General features: G+C 59.2%; 1 protein-coding gene across 1 annotated transcript; it reads right to left on the bottom strand.

The window, feature by feature from the left end:
• Positions 1 to 3007: 3007 nt before the first annotated feature.
• On the bottom strand, positions 3008 to 17814 carry RIBC2 (RIB43A domain with coiled-coils 2). Its single transcript, XM_080660762.1, has 7 exons — positions 17515 to 17814; positions 15890 to 15971; positions 13046 to 13390; positions 9664 to 9782; positions 7214 to 7441; positions 4542 to 4708; positions 3008 to 3319 (listed from the first exon to the last, which is right to left on the bottom strand). Exons 1-7 carry the CDS (start codon positions 17626 to 17628, stop codon positions 3241 to 3243), a joined length of 1134 nt encoding a protein of 377 aa, XP_080516888.1. The 5' UTR covers positions 17629 to 17814; the 3' UTR covers positions 3008 to 3240.
• Positions 17815 to 17878: the final 64 nt, after the last annotated feature.

Raw genomic sequence — 17878 nt, 5'->3', positions numbered from 1 at the left:
TTCAGTCCGCAGGCCGACGCTCTATCCACTGAGCCAAACCGGTCAGTGCTGGGGAGGGGGGTAGTTTTAATCTCGGGGTTCATTTTCCTGAGAACCACAGGGAATGTGTTGTGCCACTGGTGACCAGCAGGGGGCGCGCTCACAGCAGGCCGGTGTCCAAAGTTTTCAAGCCTGGCTTTTCTTCTGGAACCTTTTCTTAGAGCGATGCAAAATCCCCATGAAAGCAAGCCTCGCCACCTCCCGGGCGGTGACCGTGTTCCTGGCGCCCGCAGCGGCCTCCAGCGTCTCTGTGTATGATCCCACCGCACGCCCCTTTGCTTCTGTGCCTGCTTTTACGTCCGTCTGTGTCTCCTGCAAGAGGTGGGGTCCTGGCAGAGCTTCCAGGACATGAATGAGCCCACCTCGCCTCCCATCTCCCCCCTGACCCTGCCCAATGCGGGGGGATTCACTGCACCCCTGCGCTCCCCAAAGCCGGCGTATCCAGCCCCAGCACCTATGCTCCTAATGGGGTCATCTGGGAGGCGATGGAGCCAGTTGCCCCGCCGGGTTCCCCTTTGTGGGCTGCATCGTGTCCCTCCAAAAGATATGACCGCGTCCTAACCTCCAGACTGGGACCGTGTTGGGGGACGGCCAATGCAGGTGTCACTCGGGCTCCTAATCGAATAGGCCTGGTACTCTTACAAAAAGGGGAGATTTGGACACAGACTGGCACAGGGAGAAGCCGTGTGGAGATGGGAGGGCGGGGGCAGGCAGAGATGGGAGATGAAGCCAGCGAACCCCGAAGATCGCCAGCAGTGACCGGTGCGGGGTGGGGTGGGGGGGCTGGCAGCCATGCCCTCCAATATTCTGGCCTCGACGGTGAGCACCTGCACATTTCTGTCGCGTAAACCCCCAGCTTGTGGCTCTCCGTCACGGCAGCCCCAGGAACTGGTACCCCTGCACCCGGCTTCCCCAAAGGGAGTGTCCTCATCGCTGCTGACGGTCCGAACAGGCGGGGCTGCTCACGGAGCAGGGACCTCCAGCAGCAGGAAACGCACCGGCAGGGGGCGCAGTGCGAGTCAGGGTGGCCAGGGAGCTGCGAGCCCCTGCAGGTGGTAGACGCAGCTCCGTGGGCATCCCGGGAGCGAGCGCCCTCCCCTCTGCCTGTCTGACAGGGCACAGCCCCGCTCCGCAGCGTCCTCGCGGTGCAGGACTAACCGATGGTCTGGCCCAGGCGCCCCACGCGCAGGAGATGCTGAGGAACCCCTGCCCGCTTCCTGCGCTCCCTGCTAACATGGAGGGAGGTAGATGCCTGTTTCAGTGGAGCGCCGAGGCTGCCCCTCCCAGCCCCACCGCCAGCTGGGGGCGGGCACTCTAGGGTAACTCTGGGTGCGAGCCCTGCCAGCTGGTCACCTGACCAAAGGCTTTGCCTCTGGGACCCCCTGTGGGCCTGGCTGGGGAGGGAGGTGGTGAGGTCTGTCTTCAGAGTCGGCCTCTCTCTCTCCTCTCCCTCCCTCCCTCCCTCCCTCCCTCCCTCCCTCCCTTCCTCCTCCTCCTCCTCCTCCTCCTCCTCCTCCTCTTCCTCCTCCTCCTCCTTCTTCTTCTTCTTCTTCTTCTTCTTCTTCTTCTTCTTCTCTCTCTCTCTCTCTCTCTCTCTCTCTCTCTCTCTCTCTCTCTCTCTCTCTCTCGCCTTTACGTTTCTGAAACGCACATCCAACCCTGGTGCTCCCTGGCCATGAGCTCTCGGTTAAAGTCCTCCGCCTCCTGGATGTGGCCCTGCCTGGTTCTCAGGCCACGTTTACAGGCCCCCTCCACTCCACCCTGAGCTGCCCCAGGCCCTCCACATGCCGACCACAGCGGTAACACCCCATCACTCCTCCCTCAGACCCCAGTGCCTGTATGCACCCCGAGTCCAGCCCCGGTGGGAACCTGGGGCCCTGCCAGTCCTCAGGCCGGTAACATTGGCCAGCGCCCGGGTGTGAGCCGGGGCAGGACGTGAGCTGCGCTTAGCCGGGGGGGGAGGGGGGGTCAGGGGGGGGAGAGCCGAGTGGCCAGCACTGGCCTATCCGGCTCTGTCGTGGCTGATGATAAACGGCCGCCGGTCACCAGCCCTGTGCATACGGGCCCTCGAGAAACGCCCGTGGAGAAGAGAGGGGCCGGGCAGAATCCAGTCATCCTGGGCCTTCAGGCTGGAGACCCCATTACTGCAGACATCCCCCAAGGGCAAAACATCTCCCTTCACCTCCCTCTGGCAAATTCCAAGCCGCTCTCCAGGACTAGCCCGTGGCCAGTTGATATGTATTCGTCCATCTCCATCTTTCATCCCTTTGCGGAATTACTGCCCCGTGGCAGCTAGCCAGGTGCCCCCCACCTGCACTGCAGGGGGTGTGGCCCCATGACGGAAGCCTGCAGTGGATGTGAGCGGAGGGACACTTTCCCCAGGCCTCACAGCGGGGAGCACAGACCCCCCCACCCCTCCCTGCTGCCTGAGTGACCTGGCGGGGGCAGCTGGGGGCCTTGCCGGGGACGCAGGTGGAGAGACAGCACCCAGCACCGTGGTGGCGCCGCTCACCCTGGGATTTTACAGAAACAAGAGATGAACTTGCTTTGCCGAAGCCACTCCTGTTGTGGGTCTGTTACCAGGAGTGGGGTGCGGTGGGGGGCTCCATCCCGGGTCCCCACTGCCCAAGGCGTGAGCTTGGCCCATCACTCAACACGCATCTCAGGCTCCGCCCCTGGAGCGTGCGGGGAGTCCAGTCCCCACCTCGGGCTGCGGGACCAGTTCCCAGAGAGCAGGGCCCCCGCACACGACGCAGGCGGGTGGGTGCTGGCTCCGCAGCGGGGCTGGAGCCCCGAGGCCACCTCCCCGGCCTCTCTCTCTGGGATGGGCTGGGGGGTGGGGTAGGGGGCTGCCCACCGATCCGGCTCTGAGCCGCACTGACCGGGACTGCCACTCCGGGAAAGGCGGGGGGAGGTGAAGCTAAGGGGACTTCTGGACCAAGCAGTGTGTTCGTTTTGTTTGTTTTTTAACCCTCGCCTGAGGTTATGTTTTTTTATTTTTGAGAGAGAAAGAGAAAAAAACACCAATGAGAGAAACATTGATTGGGGATCGAACCCTCAGCCTATGCCCTGACCGTTAGCCAACCCTGCAGCCTTTTGGGGTACAGGACCACCGGCAGGGCAAGTGTATTTTTGAATAAATGTGACTCTTCAAGGCGGTGGCGTTTACAGGAATGACTGGGGGCGGGGGGGTCTTTCTCATCATCGACTCCTGGTATTGAACTGCGTGAAGTAATCGTCCGAGGCGTGGTTGGTACAGACTTCCTTCATGTACTTTTTCCTGATAATAGAACGAGGAGAACCCTCAGCAAAGGCCTGGCGTCCTCGCCCTTTGGGATAGAGGAGACCCACCCACTTGTGTATCCTCACCCCAGACTATGTTGCCCTTAGAGAGAGTGGAAGGGAGGGGAGAGACAGAGAAACATCGATGTGAGAGACACACACCGATTGGTTGCCTCCTGCACACGCCCCAACCGGCTGGGACAGGGATCCAACCTGTGACCTTCCAGTCTGAGGGCCGACGCTCTAACCACTGAGCTAAACCAGCTAAGGCAGAGCCCACCCACTTTTTGTCCCCAGGGCGCCTCCGGACTGGCTGCCGCTGCCTTCGGTCCCCGCGGAGCAGCTGGACTGCGGACCCTGGCCGGTTCCAGGATCCCTCCTCCGCAGGCGGGACGGGGAGCATCAGCTCCGCCCAGGGCTCTGTCAGGCCGTGTCCTGCGCTCCGCTAGTCCCAGACGTGACAGAGGGGCCCACATGTCCGACTGGAGAAAGACAGGCGGGTCCCTTCTGAGTTCACGCCAGGAGCGTGGTGGGGGGCAGAGACCAAGTGATCAGCACTGCGGGTTTGGTGACACAGTCCCCTGCTGACCGGCTCTGACAGCCCGCAGCGGGAACCCGGAGCCGCCCTCGGGGCCTGTGCGTGCCCGGAGGAGCCCTCCCCGCGGTGGGCGGCGGGCACCGCCTCCTCCACGTCTCAGGCCCTCCCAGGGCCCTGCCCTGGACTCCTGGCACCCTCCAGGACCCAGCACCAGCGCCCGTGTGCCAGCCACTGGGGGTCCCGGGCCCAGGCGAGGAGCCTCAGGGAGGGGTGTCTGCAGGGTACCCGCTGATGGCATCGCGGTCCCTGGTCTGTGGGGGCCTGTGCTTCCCAAGCCCTTAATTTCTGGCTTCTTCGCTCTGGGCCTGGCCCCCCTTGCTGTTGGCACTCTGCGCCAGGAGGCCGTGCCACAGCCAAGCCGCCACCGCCACCACGGGGCCTCCTGTGGACGACGCACCGCGGACCGGGACCCTCTGGGTGGGAAAGATCTGGGGCAGGGGGGTGAGATGGGGGACAGGAGCCCAGGAAAGCTCAGAGCCTGCCCTCCCCGCCCCCGCCCGGCATCCCAGCCCCGCCAGCCCGGGCACCCACTGCAGGAGCTGCTCCGTGGCCCTGCCGGTCAGCATCCCCGCCCTCCCGGCGCCCCCGCCCGGCATCCCAGCCCCGCCAGCCCGGCACCCACTGCAGGAGCTGCTCCGCCGCCAGGCTGCGGTTGCTGCTGTCCAGGGCTCTGCGCAGGTCGCGCTGCTGCCGCCGCTGCCGCCGCTCACACAGCACAGCGGCGCGGGCTCTCTCGACCCTCTGCCGGTCCCAGGCCCCGTCTCGCTGGCGCTCTTCCTCCTGGAGCCTCTGGAGAGAGGTGACTCGTCACCACCAGTCCCCACGGAGGGGCCCCGGGGAACGGGCTGGGAGAACCGGCCTCTCATTTTACAGATGGGGAAACTGAGGCTCTGGTGGGCGGGCACCGCCGTGCAGGAGCAGAGGAGACCCCCCCCATACAAATCCAGGTGGCCCGGCCCCTTCCCACACTTGGGGGGCACCGGGCACACGAGTGGACAGGCTGCTGCTTCTGGCTGAACACTGGGACCACCTGGTCGCTTCTAGAACCTTCTGATGCTACAATGAGTTCATGATCTCGGGTAAATTTCTGCATCTTAGCTCATTCTTCTTATTTTTTTTTTAGTCCTCACCCGAGGCCAATTTTCTATGGCTGTTTAGAGAGCGGGAGAGAGAGGAACATCGATGTGACACAAACACATCGATTGGTTGCCTCCTGAGCGAGCCATGATCAGGGCCCAGGCTCGGGGAGGAGCCTGCAACCGAGGTACGTGCCCTGGACAGGGATTGAACCTGGGACCCTTCGGTCTGCAGGCCGACTCCCTGCCCACTGAGCCACACCAGCGAGGGCTTTCAGCTCATTGCTCATTGCCTGCCAGACCTCCTCTAACGCCCACTGGCTCCTAGGAGCGGAAGCTGGGTTAATGCCGCTGGGGGAGGGGGGGTTCACCCCCTACAGGTGGGCAGTGTCATCCGCCAACCTGAGAGTTACTTCGTCAGCTCCGCTGGCAAAGGGGGGGGGGGGGGGGCGGGGCCTGGGCCTGCAGCCGAGCCCTCCTTCCCTCCCTGGGCTCAGGGCAGGGCCTCCGCCCACCAGAGGGCAGGGGAGGTCCGCGGCCACCAGGGTGAACCAGGCCCTCACCCAGGGGCGAAAGGCAGGCTGGGGCCTGGCGTGGCCACCTGCAGGGCGAGGACGGCGGCCACCAGGGTGAACCAGGCCCTCACCCAGGGGCGAAAGGCAGGCTGGGGCCTGGCGTGGCCACCTGCAGGGCGAGGACGGCGGCCACCAGGGTGAACCAGGCCCTCACCCAGGGGCGAAAGGCAGGCTGGGGCCTGGCGTGGCCACCTGCAGGGCGAGGACGGCGGCCACCAGGGTGAACCAGGCCCTCACCCAGGGGCGAAAGGCAGGCTGGGGCCTGGCGTGGCCACCTGCAGGGCGAGGACGGCGGCCACCAGGGTGAACCAGGCCCTCACCCAGGGGCGAAAGGCAGGCCGGGGCCTGGCGTGGCCACCTGCAGGGCGAGGACGGCGGCCACCAGGGTGAACCAGGCCCTCACCCAGGGGCGAAAGGCAGGCCAGGGCCTGGCGTGGCCACCTGCAGGGCGAGGACGGTGGCCACCAGGGTGAACCAGGCCCTCACCCAGGGGCGAAAGGCAGGCTGTGGCCTGGCGTGGCCACCTGCAGGGCGAGGACGGTGGCCACCAGGGTGAACCAGGCCCTCACCCAGGGGCGAAAGGCAGGCTGTGGCCTGGCGTGGCCACCTGCAGGGCGAGGACGGTGGCCACCAGGGTGAACCAGGCCCTCACCCAGGGGCGAAAGGCAGGCTGTGGCCTGGCGTGGCCACCTGCAGGGCGAGGACGGTGGCCACCAGGGTGAACCAGGCCCTCACCCAGGGGCGAAAGGCAGGCTGTGGCCTGGCGTGGCCACCTGCAGGGCAAGGACGGTGGCCACCAGGGTGAACCAGGCCCTCACCCAGGGGCGAAAGGCAGGCTGGGGCCTGGTGTGGCCACCTGCAGGGCGAGGACGGTGGCCACCAGGGTGAACCTGTTTCCTCACCTGCGCATGAGGCCACTCCCGGGCCCCTGGGCCGTGGCTCAGGTGCTTCATCACCAGCTCCCTGCAGAGGGGCTGCGGGCTGGGGCAGGGTGTTCTGAGTGGTGAGACTTAATGTGTGTATTTCCCCTTTTGTGCTTTCCTGTTTGCTGGTTTTTCACGAAAATCAGTGCAAACTGCTGCTTTCAGGACAGTGGCCGCCGTCCCGCCAGGCGGCTGGCCCTGGCCCTGACCGCTCACCTGCCTGGTGTCCTTCCCCAGGCGTCTGCATGGCTCGCTCGCACTCCCCCACTCAGGTCTCCGTTCCAATGTCACTCCTCAGGCCCCTGGTGACCTACTGGGCCCAGCAGCCCCGCTCCCAGCCTCACTTTCCGATAACAGGCCAGCACCCACCACCCTAGCATCTGGCTCTTGTCACCACCCCTGCTGCAACATTAACCCCTTGAGGGCAGCTGTGACTGGCACCCGGGAGGGAGGAGTCTGTGGAAGAGAGGGAGGGGGCAGGGGAGGGGGAGGGGTCTGTGGGAGAGAGGGAGGGGACAGGGGAGGGGGAGGGGTCTGTGGGAGAGAGGGAGGGGGCAGGGGAGGGGGCTGTGGGAGAGGGAGGCAGGGGAGGGGGGAGGGGGCTGTGGGAGAGGGCAGGGGAGGGGGGAGGGGGCTGTGGGAAGGAGGGAGGGGAGAGAGGGAAGGGACAGGGGAGGGGGAGGGGCTGTGGGAGAGAGGGAGGGGCGTCTGGGGCAGCACCAGCTTCTCCTGCATCTGCTGCAGCTGGACGAGGCGGATGTGCCCCAGCTGGCCCTGGGTCATGCCCTTCCAGCGGTCGGGGACCACGCGGTGAGGCCCGAAGGAGCTGGCCGCCTGCTGCGGGTCCTCGGAGAGCAGGTCCCCGCGCAGCAGGTTGGAGATCTGGGCCAGGTCGTCCTCTTGTTCTTGTTTTTTCTCTAGACTTTTCCTCTCCGCCAACTCCGAGGCCTGGGCGGGGGGAAGACATTAGGGAAGACGCTCCGAGTGACCCCAGGGGGAGGCGCCGCCAGTGTCCTGGGGGCGCGAGTAGGGAGGACGCGCTGCGCTGCCGGGCGCCAGGGACGCGGGGACACGCTGCCCGGGCGCTGGGCCTGCGGGCTGGGCTGAGGGCGCGCCACCTGCTGGCTGCGTGCAGCGTTGCTTCAGGTCTCCGCACTGTTCTGCAGCCTCCTCACCTTGGCTGGGCCTCACTCACCAGCCGGGCTGTGCCCCGCCCTGGGGCCTCGTCACCCTGATGTGGCCGCAAGGAACCCCCGCCCCACCCCACCCCAGAGTGACTGGCAACGGCAGTGCCTTCAAGGGTGAAAACACATTGCCACTCAGCCAGCCACAGGCCCGGGTCCCAGCCAACGCCTGGCCAGACCCCTGCTCCTGAGGGTGGCGATGGAGGGGACCGCCTGGACCCCTGACCTGGAGCCAGCCACCCCCTCTCCGGGCTGCAGTCATTTCTCTGCCAAGCCAGGAGGTGGGTTAGCCGTCCCTCAGCGTTACCAGGTCTCAGTGATGGGCAGGCGGGGCGCTCGGCAGGGTGCGGGTCACACTGTGGGTGCCCACGAGGTGGCAGCTGGATGGCACCACATGAGCACCTGCTTCGCGTGGAAGGCTGATCAGACACTGGGCTCGCTGGGTTTGGAAGGCCCGTTCCCAGACTGGCCAGAGCAGGTCAGATCAGCGCTGGGTGTCCCTACGAGGTCAGTCCCCCCAAGACTCTCTCTCAGCCACGTTGGGCTGGTCCCGCCCCGCTGCGGGGCTGTTGAACACAGTGACGGATGAGGGCAGCTGCCTGTGGCCAGGATTTAAAATGAAGGCCGTGCCGATGAGTCCCGGTAACAGGCCAGATGTGCCAACACGTGACGTGCATACCTGGGTTAATCCCACCACCTCACACTTACAAAATGGTACCATTACACCATAAAAATAGCACGTGCTTCGTCACTCACACTCACGCGTGCGCACATGTATGGAACAATGACCAGGTTGTCCTGGCCAGCATGGCTCAGTAGTTAGAGCGGCAGCCCACACACCGAGGAGTCTCAGGTTCAATGCCCGCCAAGGGCACGTCCCTGGGTTGCAGGTTCGAGTCCCATCCCGGCTGGGGCATGTATTGGAGGCAACCCATTGATGTGTGTCTCTCACATTGATGTATCTCTCTCTCTCCTCCTCCTCCTCCTCTCTCCCCTCCCCCCTTCCCCCCTCTCTGAAAATCACTGAAAAAATCTCACTGGGTGAGGATTAACCAAACAGTCGATAAAAATGACCAGATGGAGAACCCACGGGAGCAGCGCCCCGTTCCCCCTCCGGCTCTGCAGGGCCATCTCACATGCTCCACTGTGCAGACGGCTGTCCGGTCGAGCAGCTCACCCGGTAAAGGAATGCAGGCTGGCCTCCCTCCCCCCAGGAAACAGAGCTGCGTTTGAAAAGAACACCTGGCCCCAGCCAGTGTGGCTCAGTGGATAGAGCGTCGGCCTGCGGACGGAAGGGTCCTGGGTTTGATTCCCGGTCAGGGCACGTGCCTGGGTTACAGCTCGATCCCCAGTAGGGGGCGTGCAGGAGGCAGCCGATCCATGACTCTCTCTCATCAGTGATGTTTCTATCTCTCTCCCTTCCTCTCTGAAATCAATTTTTTTTTTAAAGAAAACCTGGAGGGAAGTCTAATTTCCAAAAGGAACAGAGAACCCGAAGCCCCTCAGCCTGGGACGGGCGGGGAGGAGTGTTGTGAGGAGTCGGGCAGAGCTGCGGGAGGAGGGGCTGTCAGGAGACCCCCGAGAGAGCACCCCTCAGCGGCACAGCCGCCCCCACTTCTGGGTGCTGTGCACCTGCTCCTGGGAGGAGTGACGCCGAGGCTGGTAAAGAAGAACCGAACCCGGACCCGGCGGCAGGGCAGTGCCCGCTGGCACCCCTCTGGGCAGACGTCACCGTCCTCATGTTAGAGAAGCACCCGAGGCTGAGAAGGGGAGCTGACCCCACCCCGGTGCGCACGGCTGCTCTGCGGTTCACACCCAGATTCAGAGCTCAGGAGCGGGGCTGGAGCTCGGCCGTTTCTGTGGTTGGGCACCCCCCTTCCTGTCGGGGTTCCGGTTCGTGTGAACGGGCTGAGCCGGGGTCAGGGGAGCCTGGGCACCCCGGTGAAGCGGTGGGTGCCGGTCCTCCCCAGCCGAGCCCGCGGTTACCTGGATCTTGTTGAATTCTTTCACAGCCGCAGAGACCGCCTTCCTGGTGGCCTGCTCCCGATTCTGTAAATCCTTGGCTATTGCATCAAACTGCAGCCTGGTCTTCGTGTCGAGGTCCTCTGCGGCAAGCAGGCAGTCAGGGCTGCTGCCCCCGCTCCCCCCCAGGTGTGCGGGGCGACCCGCGTCCACTTCCTATCCGCCCTCACCCACAGACTCCAGGTGCCTCAGAGGCTGCTGGGAGGCCGCCAGGGGTGAATTCAGTAAAGCTCCCAATCAGGGCCTGGCCCCAGGTGCCAGCCGTCACTACTGTGATTGGCAGTGCGTGCCGTGGATTGGTAGTGCCTGCTGTGGACTGGTAATGCCTGCCGTGGACGGGCAGTGCCTGCTGTGGACGGGCAGTGCCTGCTGTGGACGGGCTGTGCGTGCCGTGGACGGGTAATGCGGGCAGTGTCTGCCGTGGACGGGCAGTGCCTGCCGTGGACGGGCAGTGTCTGCCGTGGACGGGCTGTGTCTGCCGTGGACGGGGCCGTGGACGGGCAGTGTTGGCTGTGGTCCTGGGACAGGGAGCAGTGGCTCCTTGGCCTCCACAACTTCTCAGGCCACTACCTCCTTACAACCGGCCTGGATGGTGGGAGCCAGAAAAGAGGGAGCTCTGCCATGGGGACCAGCTGGGGCTCCGCGGAGGAGGGGTGTCAGGGGCAGCAGCACTTTGACAATGAGGAGGACAAGAGGGAAGGGGTCCAGCGCGAGCCTCGGGCGCTCTCCCGGGAGGCGGGCAGTGCTACTTCGCAGGGCTGTCACGTGTTAAAAGTCAGCATTAAAGAAGGTTCTTCACACGGTGTCCGTGCCTGCGGGTCCCCTCTCCGTCTCCAAAAACAAAGACGAACGTACAGGTGACGGATTGATTATACAGCTGTACACCCGAAACCTGTATAGCTGTATGAACCAGGGTCACCCCGATAAATCCCATTTAAAAGGAAAAAGACCAAACTCTTTCGTGGTGAATTCTGAGCTCTGCTCACCTCCATCTTCACCTCTCACCTTGCCTTACCCTGTCCGTTCACTTAACACAGAAGTTTGGAGAGCCTCACGGGGGCCGGCCCCCGCCCTGCTGGGAAACGGGACGGAGGGGTGCCTTCCGGGAGCTTACAGGCCAGGAGGTGAGCCAGGTAACAAGCAAGCAAGCGCCGAAATAGACGCATCACTGCAGACTGACTGTTCAGCGCTACCGAGCGGAGGGAAAGGCCACTGGGAGGGCGGGTGGACGGTGGGAGTCTGCTTCCAGGAGGAGGTGGCACTTGGGCTCAGCCCTGAGGGACACAGGGAGCCGGGTGCAGAGGGTCGGAAGTGGGGAAGCATTTGTCGGGACCCGGAAGTGCAAGTCCGCCAGAGTGGCTGGGACACGGGGAGTGGGTGACATCGGAGGGCTGGGCAGTGGCCCCGCGTCCAGGGCTCGGCAGGCTACGGGCAGCCTTTGCATTTTATTCCAGATGTAACGGGAGCCACTGGAGCAGGGGTGGGCAAACTTTTTGACTCGAGGGCCACAATGGGTTCTTAAACTGGACCGGAGGGCCGGAACAAAAGCATGGATGGAGTGTTTGTGTGAACTAATATAAATTCAAAGTAAAGGAGCGGAGGGGAGAGCAAGAGAACCGGATAGAACAGCCGGATCCGGCCCGCGGGCCGTAGTTTGCCCACGGCTGCACTAGAGGGTCTAAGCGGGGCTGGAGGGACTGGGGTGACGCTGTTCACTTGACATTGTTCAGAAAGCGGCACTCGGACTGCTAAGTTGAGAACGGACCAGAGAGGAGCAAGAACGACAGGGAAAACGAGAAAGGCTTGGTGTGGTCCGCGCAGATAAAAACGGCGGGGCTGGCATCGCAGCGGTGACAGCAGGGATGGGAGGCAGGGACGGTCCAAAATATCTGCGGGAGGTGAGGGGGGACAGAAGCTGAGGATGCCCTGGAGACAAGACGGGGTCCAGGAGGACCCCCAGGCTTCTGGCTTGACTACGGGAAGGAGGTCACTGAGTGAGGGAGGAAGGAGGAGGGAGGAGCAGGTCCAGGGGGAAACGCAGGGTGTGTCCCTGGGACGGCGGGAGATGCGCGCTGCGATGTCCCGGGGTCCAGCTCGGGAACCGAGTCCGAGGCTGAGACAAAGGCTCAGCCAGAGACGGCCAAATGGAGCGCCCGGGAGACGGATGGGCTTCGCAAAGCCCTGTGGGCGGTCATTGCAACAGGTAGTTACCATGTGCCAGGCCCTCAGGAGGGAGCAGTGAGTAAAACAGACACAGTCCCCCGCCTTCACGGCGCTTAGGAGGTGACACTGGGGAGAGGGATGGCAAATACGTAAGCAGGCAGCATGCCAGTGAGCAATGCGGTGGGGAAATAAATCAGGAAGGGGCAGGGAACGTGGGGTGGGGAGAGTCCAGGGCTGCCCTTTAGAGGAGCCGTCAGTGGGGGCCCCAGTGGTAAGACAACGTTTTAGCAAAGACCTGAAGGAGGGGAGAGGCAACCATGCAAACACCCGGGGAAATACGCTTCCAGGCAGAGGGGGCCGTAGGTGCAAAGGTCCTGAGGCAGCCAATGGACCTTTCGGACCCCCTGGCACACTTACATTCTAGGAGAGCGGGGACGCCAGTGCGGCAGGGGTGAGATGAGTGAAGGGCAGCCTAGTAGGAGATGCAGCCAGACGGAAGGCCTTGCTGGTCCTTGAAATAAATCTGGTTTTTACTGAGTGAAATGTGAAGCTACTGGGAGACTGCGAGCAAAGGAGCGAGCTTAACTTTTAGCAGGATCATGCTGGCTGCCGGGTGGGAGAGACGAGGTCCCAGGGGACACGGGCAGCGGCGGGGAGACCCGCAGAGGCCGTTGCAGCACTCCAGCTGAGACAGCCGGCCGCTTAGTCCGGAGTGCTGACGGCAGAGGCGGGGAAAGGTAGTGAGATCTGGGTGACCGCCTGCTGGACTGGATGTAGCCTTTGAGGGAAACGGAAGAGTCAGAGTGGGGCTGGGGCCTGGGCAAGGGCGAGAACTCCCGTGGACACAGGTGGAAGGCCAGGTGCGGACTCGCCCTGACAGAGGCTGAACCCTTGTGGGTCCCTTGGTCTCCCCGCAGACTGTAAACAGCCCGAGGGCAGGGGCTGGCTCTGAGTTACGAGGGGCCCAGCACCCGCAGGAGCTCAGACAGAGCCCGCGCTCAGGAAGTGTTGCCTGCGTGACTGCCGTGTGGCTGGGGACGTGTCAGGCCTGGACCACGGGTTCTGACGTCTCTCTCCCTCCGCGGCCCAAGCTACACATAGTAAAACTCAAAGAGAACCAAAGTGGGAGCTGATGTGCTGAAGAAAACGTGTTGAAATCAACGTGTGTGCTTGGTCTCCTCACCTGCACGTTTTTGGTCGGCCCGCGCCTTCTCCCGTTCCCTCTGCTGCTGCAAGGACCATTCTCTGTTTTGTTCCTGTTGGAATTTCTGCCTCTCGTGGGAGTTTAAATCCTCCCCCATGAACCTCTGCATTCCCGATACTGTATTCCGAACATCGTTATCTAACTGCCGGGCTGGGAACTCTCTCCTGCGGACGAGGGGGTCCGAAAGGTCAAATTCCCGACGCGTCTCCGGCTTCTGGAAGCTCTGCCGGAAGTCGCTGAGAGCTTTGCAGAGATTCCTCCTAGCCCTTCTGTCCCGGTTCTCCAATATGCACATGGTTTTGTCATGGTGCCTCAGTTCAGCAGCTAGAAGAGACATAGATTGTCCATAAGCTTAAGATTCAGTGGGGAAAAATCAATTGGATTCCACTTTGAAAAAATAATGTTTAGTGATTCTAAAAGGAATACCACCCTCCAAAAACGTAACATCCATTCAGGGATTAGAGTCCTGAATGTACAAAGGGCACCTATAAAGCAACAGGAAAACACACACAACCCAACCAAACATGGGCAAAGGCTAGCAACAGGCAAACAAAGAAACCTGAATCATCCATAAACTTGTGGAAAGATGGACAACTTTACAAGGTGGTTAGAAACACCCCCAAATTGGCAAAATGTTAAAAATGCTAATAGCACGTATTCAGATGCGGGGGGGATGAGATTCCTCATTCGCTGCTTGTGGGAGTGTAACCGGGTACACTTATAACCTTGGGAAGCCACTTGCCAATGTCCCATAAAAACGAACACGTGTGTGTGTCCCGTGACCTAACAAACTGACCTCCAGGTTCCTTCAGTCAGGAGCCAGGCACAGAATGCCTGTAGTCACTGCAGCAGGGTTTGCAATTATTAAAAAAAAAACACATAAAAAAACAACAACAGGAAAAATCTACATCAGCCATCCGTGGGGGGGAAGGATAAAGAAACTGTGTTTAATTCATATAACAAAATATCAGAGAACAATCAAAATGAATAGTCTGTATGCAGGTCATGGATTAAATTTTAAAATACAACACTGAGGCCTGGCTCGGCTGGTTAGAACGTCATCCCGTACACCAAAAGGTTTTTTTAAAATTTCTTTATTGATTAAGGTGTTACATATGTGTCCTTATCCCCCCATTCCCCCCCCCCCCCTCACTCATGACCTCACCCCCCTGGTGTCTGTGTCCCTTGGTTAGGCTGATATGCATGCATACAAGTCCTTTGGTTGATCTCTCCCCCTCACCCCCACCCTCCCCTACCTTCCCTCTGAGGTTTGAAGCACCGATTAGACCGCCAAAAGGTTGTGAGTCCGATGCCTGGTCTGGGTACATACCTAGATTTCGGGTTCGAACCCTGGTCGGGGCTCATACGGGACACAACTGATGGATGTTTCTCTCTCTCTCTCCCTCCCCCTTCCTCTCTCTCTAAAAAACCCCCAAATCAATAAAAACATATCCTTGAGTGAGGATTTAAAAAAAATACAAAATTGAATATTTTTAAAGGTCACAAAGGATCCATTCAACATTACACGAGTTATGTAAAATTTTAAAACACACACAAAAAAATTTTAGATGGTCATGGTACATACATAAATGGTACAAAAAACAGGCATGGGAATGGTGCGCACCTCTGAAGAGGGAAGAAGAGAAGAATGATAGGGTGGGGGATATACATATATTTTTAAAAAACAGTCTTAAAATATATCTAAAGCCCATTTGGCAAAAAGATAACATCTAATCTAGTGGTGGGTGCATATGTGTGTGTCACATCATTTTGTAAGTTTGACTTATTTTTAAACTAAAAATATAAAAGGTAAAACATTAAGAAAACATAGAACTATATAAAGAAAATAAACTTCACTCCTAATTTAACCACTCCAACATTACCACATTACAACATTTCGGCGTATTTACTTTCTTTTTCTAAGCATATCCTTCATATATTTAAAAATTTAATTGAGTACCCACTGTATATAAATTTTTTTTAAAATATATTTTATTGATTTTTTACAGAGAGGAAGGGAGAGGGATAGAGAGTTAGAAACATCGATCAGCTGCCTCCTGCACACCCCCTACTGGGGATGTGCTCGCAACCAAGGTACATGCCCTTGATCGGAATCGAACCTGGGACCCTTGAGTCCGCAGGCCAACGCTCTATCCACTGAGCCAAACCGGTCAGGGCTGTATATAAAATTTTGTGGCCCTTCTTTTTTTCATTTTTTTTAAACAGGAAAAAATAACCAAATTTATTACATATGTATATATGGGAGTTCTGTAAGAATATGGGGCCCCCTCTCCTTCCTATTTTAAAAATTCTTACAGTGCTTTAATGAAATAAACTGAACGTGTTGCACGTGATGAGAATGCTGTTTGAAAATTTTATCTAAAAGCTAGAACGCTATTATCTGAACTATGTCTGCTTCTGACTCAGCTTCGGGGCGCGAGCTGGGAGTGTGAGTGTGTCGTCTAGTGTAAAGGGCTGTCCCTGGCAGATTCAGTGGGAAAAATTCAGAGGGTCTTGAACTCTTGGAAGAGAATGTGTGCGTTTAAGGTTTTCCATATCCAGTTGGTGTGTTTTTTAAGAAAGCAGAGGAAACACATTTTATCCTCAAAATACATGTTTTAGAACTCACATAGAATTCAATAGCTGTTTTTCTTTTAACAGAGGAAGAATTAGTGCATTAAGTTAACGGGGCACAGCCAATTGTGAAATTTTACAAGGAGTAAGAGAGCAGCAATGACAAGCTTTCCCACAGGTGGAGGATGAGGGCTGGGGTCTAAGGCATGCAGCCCCACCCGGCTGGACAGACATTTAGGAAACGCTCACCAAACGTCTCATGTCTGGCTTTTTCAGTTGCTTCTTTTATCTTCCGGTCACACACCTGAACATCCCAGGTTTTTGTATCTCCCTGGAATGGAAAACGAGGGGGGAGGCGTTAAAACCAGATAAATTTATCCCGTTATTAACAATCCTACTTATCTCTTTATCCTCGCCCCCCCTGTCTTTTTTTTTTTAAAAATACATTTTATTGATATTTCACAGAGAGGAAGGGAGAGGGATAGAGAGCCAGAAACATCGATGAGAGAGAAACATCGATCAGCTGCCTCCTGCACACCTCCCACCGGGGATGTGCCCGCAACCAAGGTACATGCCCTTGACCGGAATCGAACCCGGGACACTTCAGTCCGCAGGCTGACGCTCTATCCACTGAGCCAAACCGGTTTCGGCCCCCCTGTCTTAGTGTCACACCAGGTCTTTTCATACCTGAATGCCTTTGCTTATAGCTGGTTCTCCAACCCGTCCTCTTAACTTTCCTCAGAGCTTCCTTCCACCTCACCTTAGCTAACAAATACTCATCCTCATAACACAGCTGAGGCATCACCTCCTCCAGGAAGTCCTCTCTGATTCCCTCTTCCAGGCCCAGTCTGTGATCCCCTCCTTCACTACATTTTAATGTGACCGTTTTAATGTCTGCCTCCTCCACCGGGCCATAAACCCTGAAGGTCAAGAAGGGCCTTATTCCCCATCTCCTGGGCCCAGTTCAGGCTTGCCACAAAATAGGAATTTTGCCAAATGAATGGACTGGAAGGAACCCCTGACCATGAAGAACATCTGGCTCAGAGAGAGGAAAGCCCCAGTCTAGTCTCTCCTTGGCCAGGAACTCCGGGCCATTCCCTCTCACTGCAGGACTCCATTTGCCTGTCTGGCAAGGGGGAGGGAGTATAACTGTTGTGTTAAGGTTTCTCTCATCTTCAGCAAAGTCAATAGACCAGCCGTGGGCAAACTATGGCCCGCGGGCCGGATCCGGCCCGTTCGGCTATTCTATCCAGCCCGCAAAGCCGAAAGAGCGGAGGGTTCTCTTGCTCTCCCCTCCGCTCCTTCATCAGCAGCAGCGTTAACATGGCAACGTGGGAAACACGGCCGCAGCTCCTTCTTCTGAGTGGGCGGATTTATATCCCCATTCAGTAGAAGGAACAACCTCTCCATCTTCCAGAGGCTCCTTGTAATGCCCGTGGACGCGGCCCCCGACATCACCCTGGGAATGCGTAGACACGTTATCGTGGTGATGTAGGCAGACACGCCCCTGGAGAGCACAGGATCAGAGCACAGTTTGAAATGAATAAAACTATTGAAATAAAATTAAAAAAAGACCGTACCCTTTTATGTAATGATGTTTACTTTGAATTTATATTAGTTCACACAAACACTCCATCCATGCTTTTGTTCCGGCCCTCCGGTCCAGTTTAAGAACCCATTGTGGCCCTCGAGTCAAAAAGTTTGCCCACCCCTGCAATAGACCCTCAGCCTGCTGCCATTGGCAGCTGTGCCTGGATCCAGTTTCATTCGAGGGATTCATCTCTTCTTCTCTCCCACGCCTACCCCTCGCTCCCACCTGCCCCTCCACGTCCCCTCCTGGCCCCTTTCCCTGTGGGGACAAGCGAGCGTCTTACCCCCAGGAGCCTGTTCCTGGCGTTGAAGATCTGGTTCTGCCTGCACAGCTCCGCGTGTCTCCTCCTGGCCAAGCAGAAGGACTGCTCCCGGTCGTCCGGCTGCACTATATCCATGACTGGGAACCCTCGAGAAGCTCTGAGAGCCTTTAAAACGCACGCGTTAACGAGAGAAGGGCGCAAAAATCAAACAATGCAGCCCGATCCATCATCCATCGAGGCTGGCTCCCTAGGAGGTGAGCCGGCGGGGCGTGAGCCTGCGCCCCAGGCTTCCCACACAGCCTTCTGCGACCGCGTTTCCTCGGCAACGTAAACAGCCCGGTTGCTAAGGAACGGCGGCGCGCTCCCCGCGTTCTCGCTCTCCTCT

The sequence above is a fragment of the Plecotus auritus genome (genome assembly GCF_963455305.1).
Source record: "Plecotus auritus genome assembly, chromosome: 3".
Taxonomy (NCBI): domain Eukaryota; kingdom Metazoa; phylum Chordata; class Mammalia; order Chiroptera; family Vespertilionidae; genus Plecotus; species Plecotus auritus.
Note: the sequence above shows the minus strand (reverse complement) of the source record. Positions and strands in the feature narration are given on the sequence as shown.

Bases quoted from the DNA above. Each gene is read 5' to 3' on its own strand.
- RIBC2 (XM_080660762.1), bottom strand. From the start codon at position 17,628: ATGGATATAGTGCAGCCGGACGACCGGGAGCAGTCCTTCTGCTTGGCC. The intron at 13,391-15,889 runs GTGAGCGTTTCC...TGTCTCTTCTAG, and splicing joins AGCCAGACATGAGACGTTTG to CTGCTGAACTGAGGCACCAT. The intron at 3,320-4,541 runs GTGGGTGCCGGG...TTCTATTATCAG, and splicing joins GCGGCGGAGCAGCTCCTGCA to GAAAAAGTACATGAAGGAAG.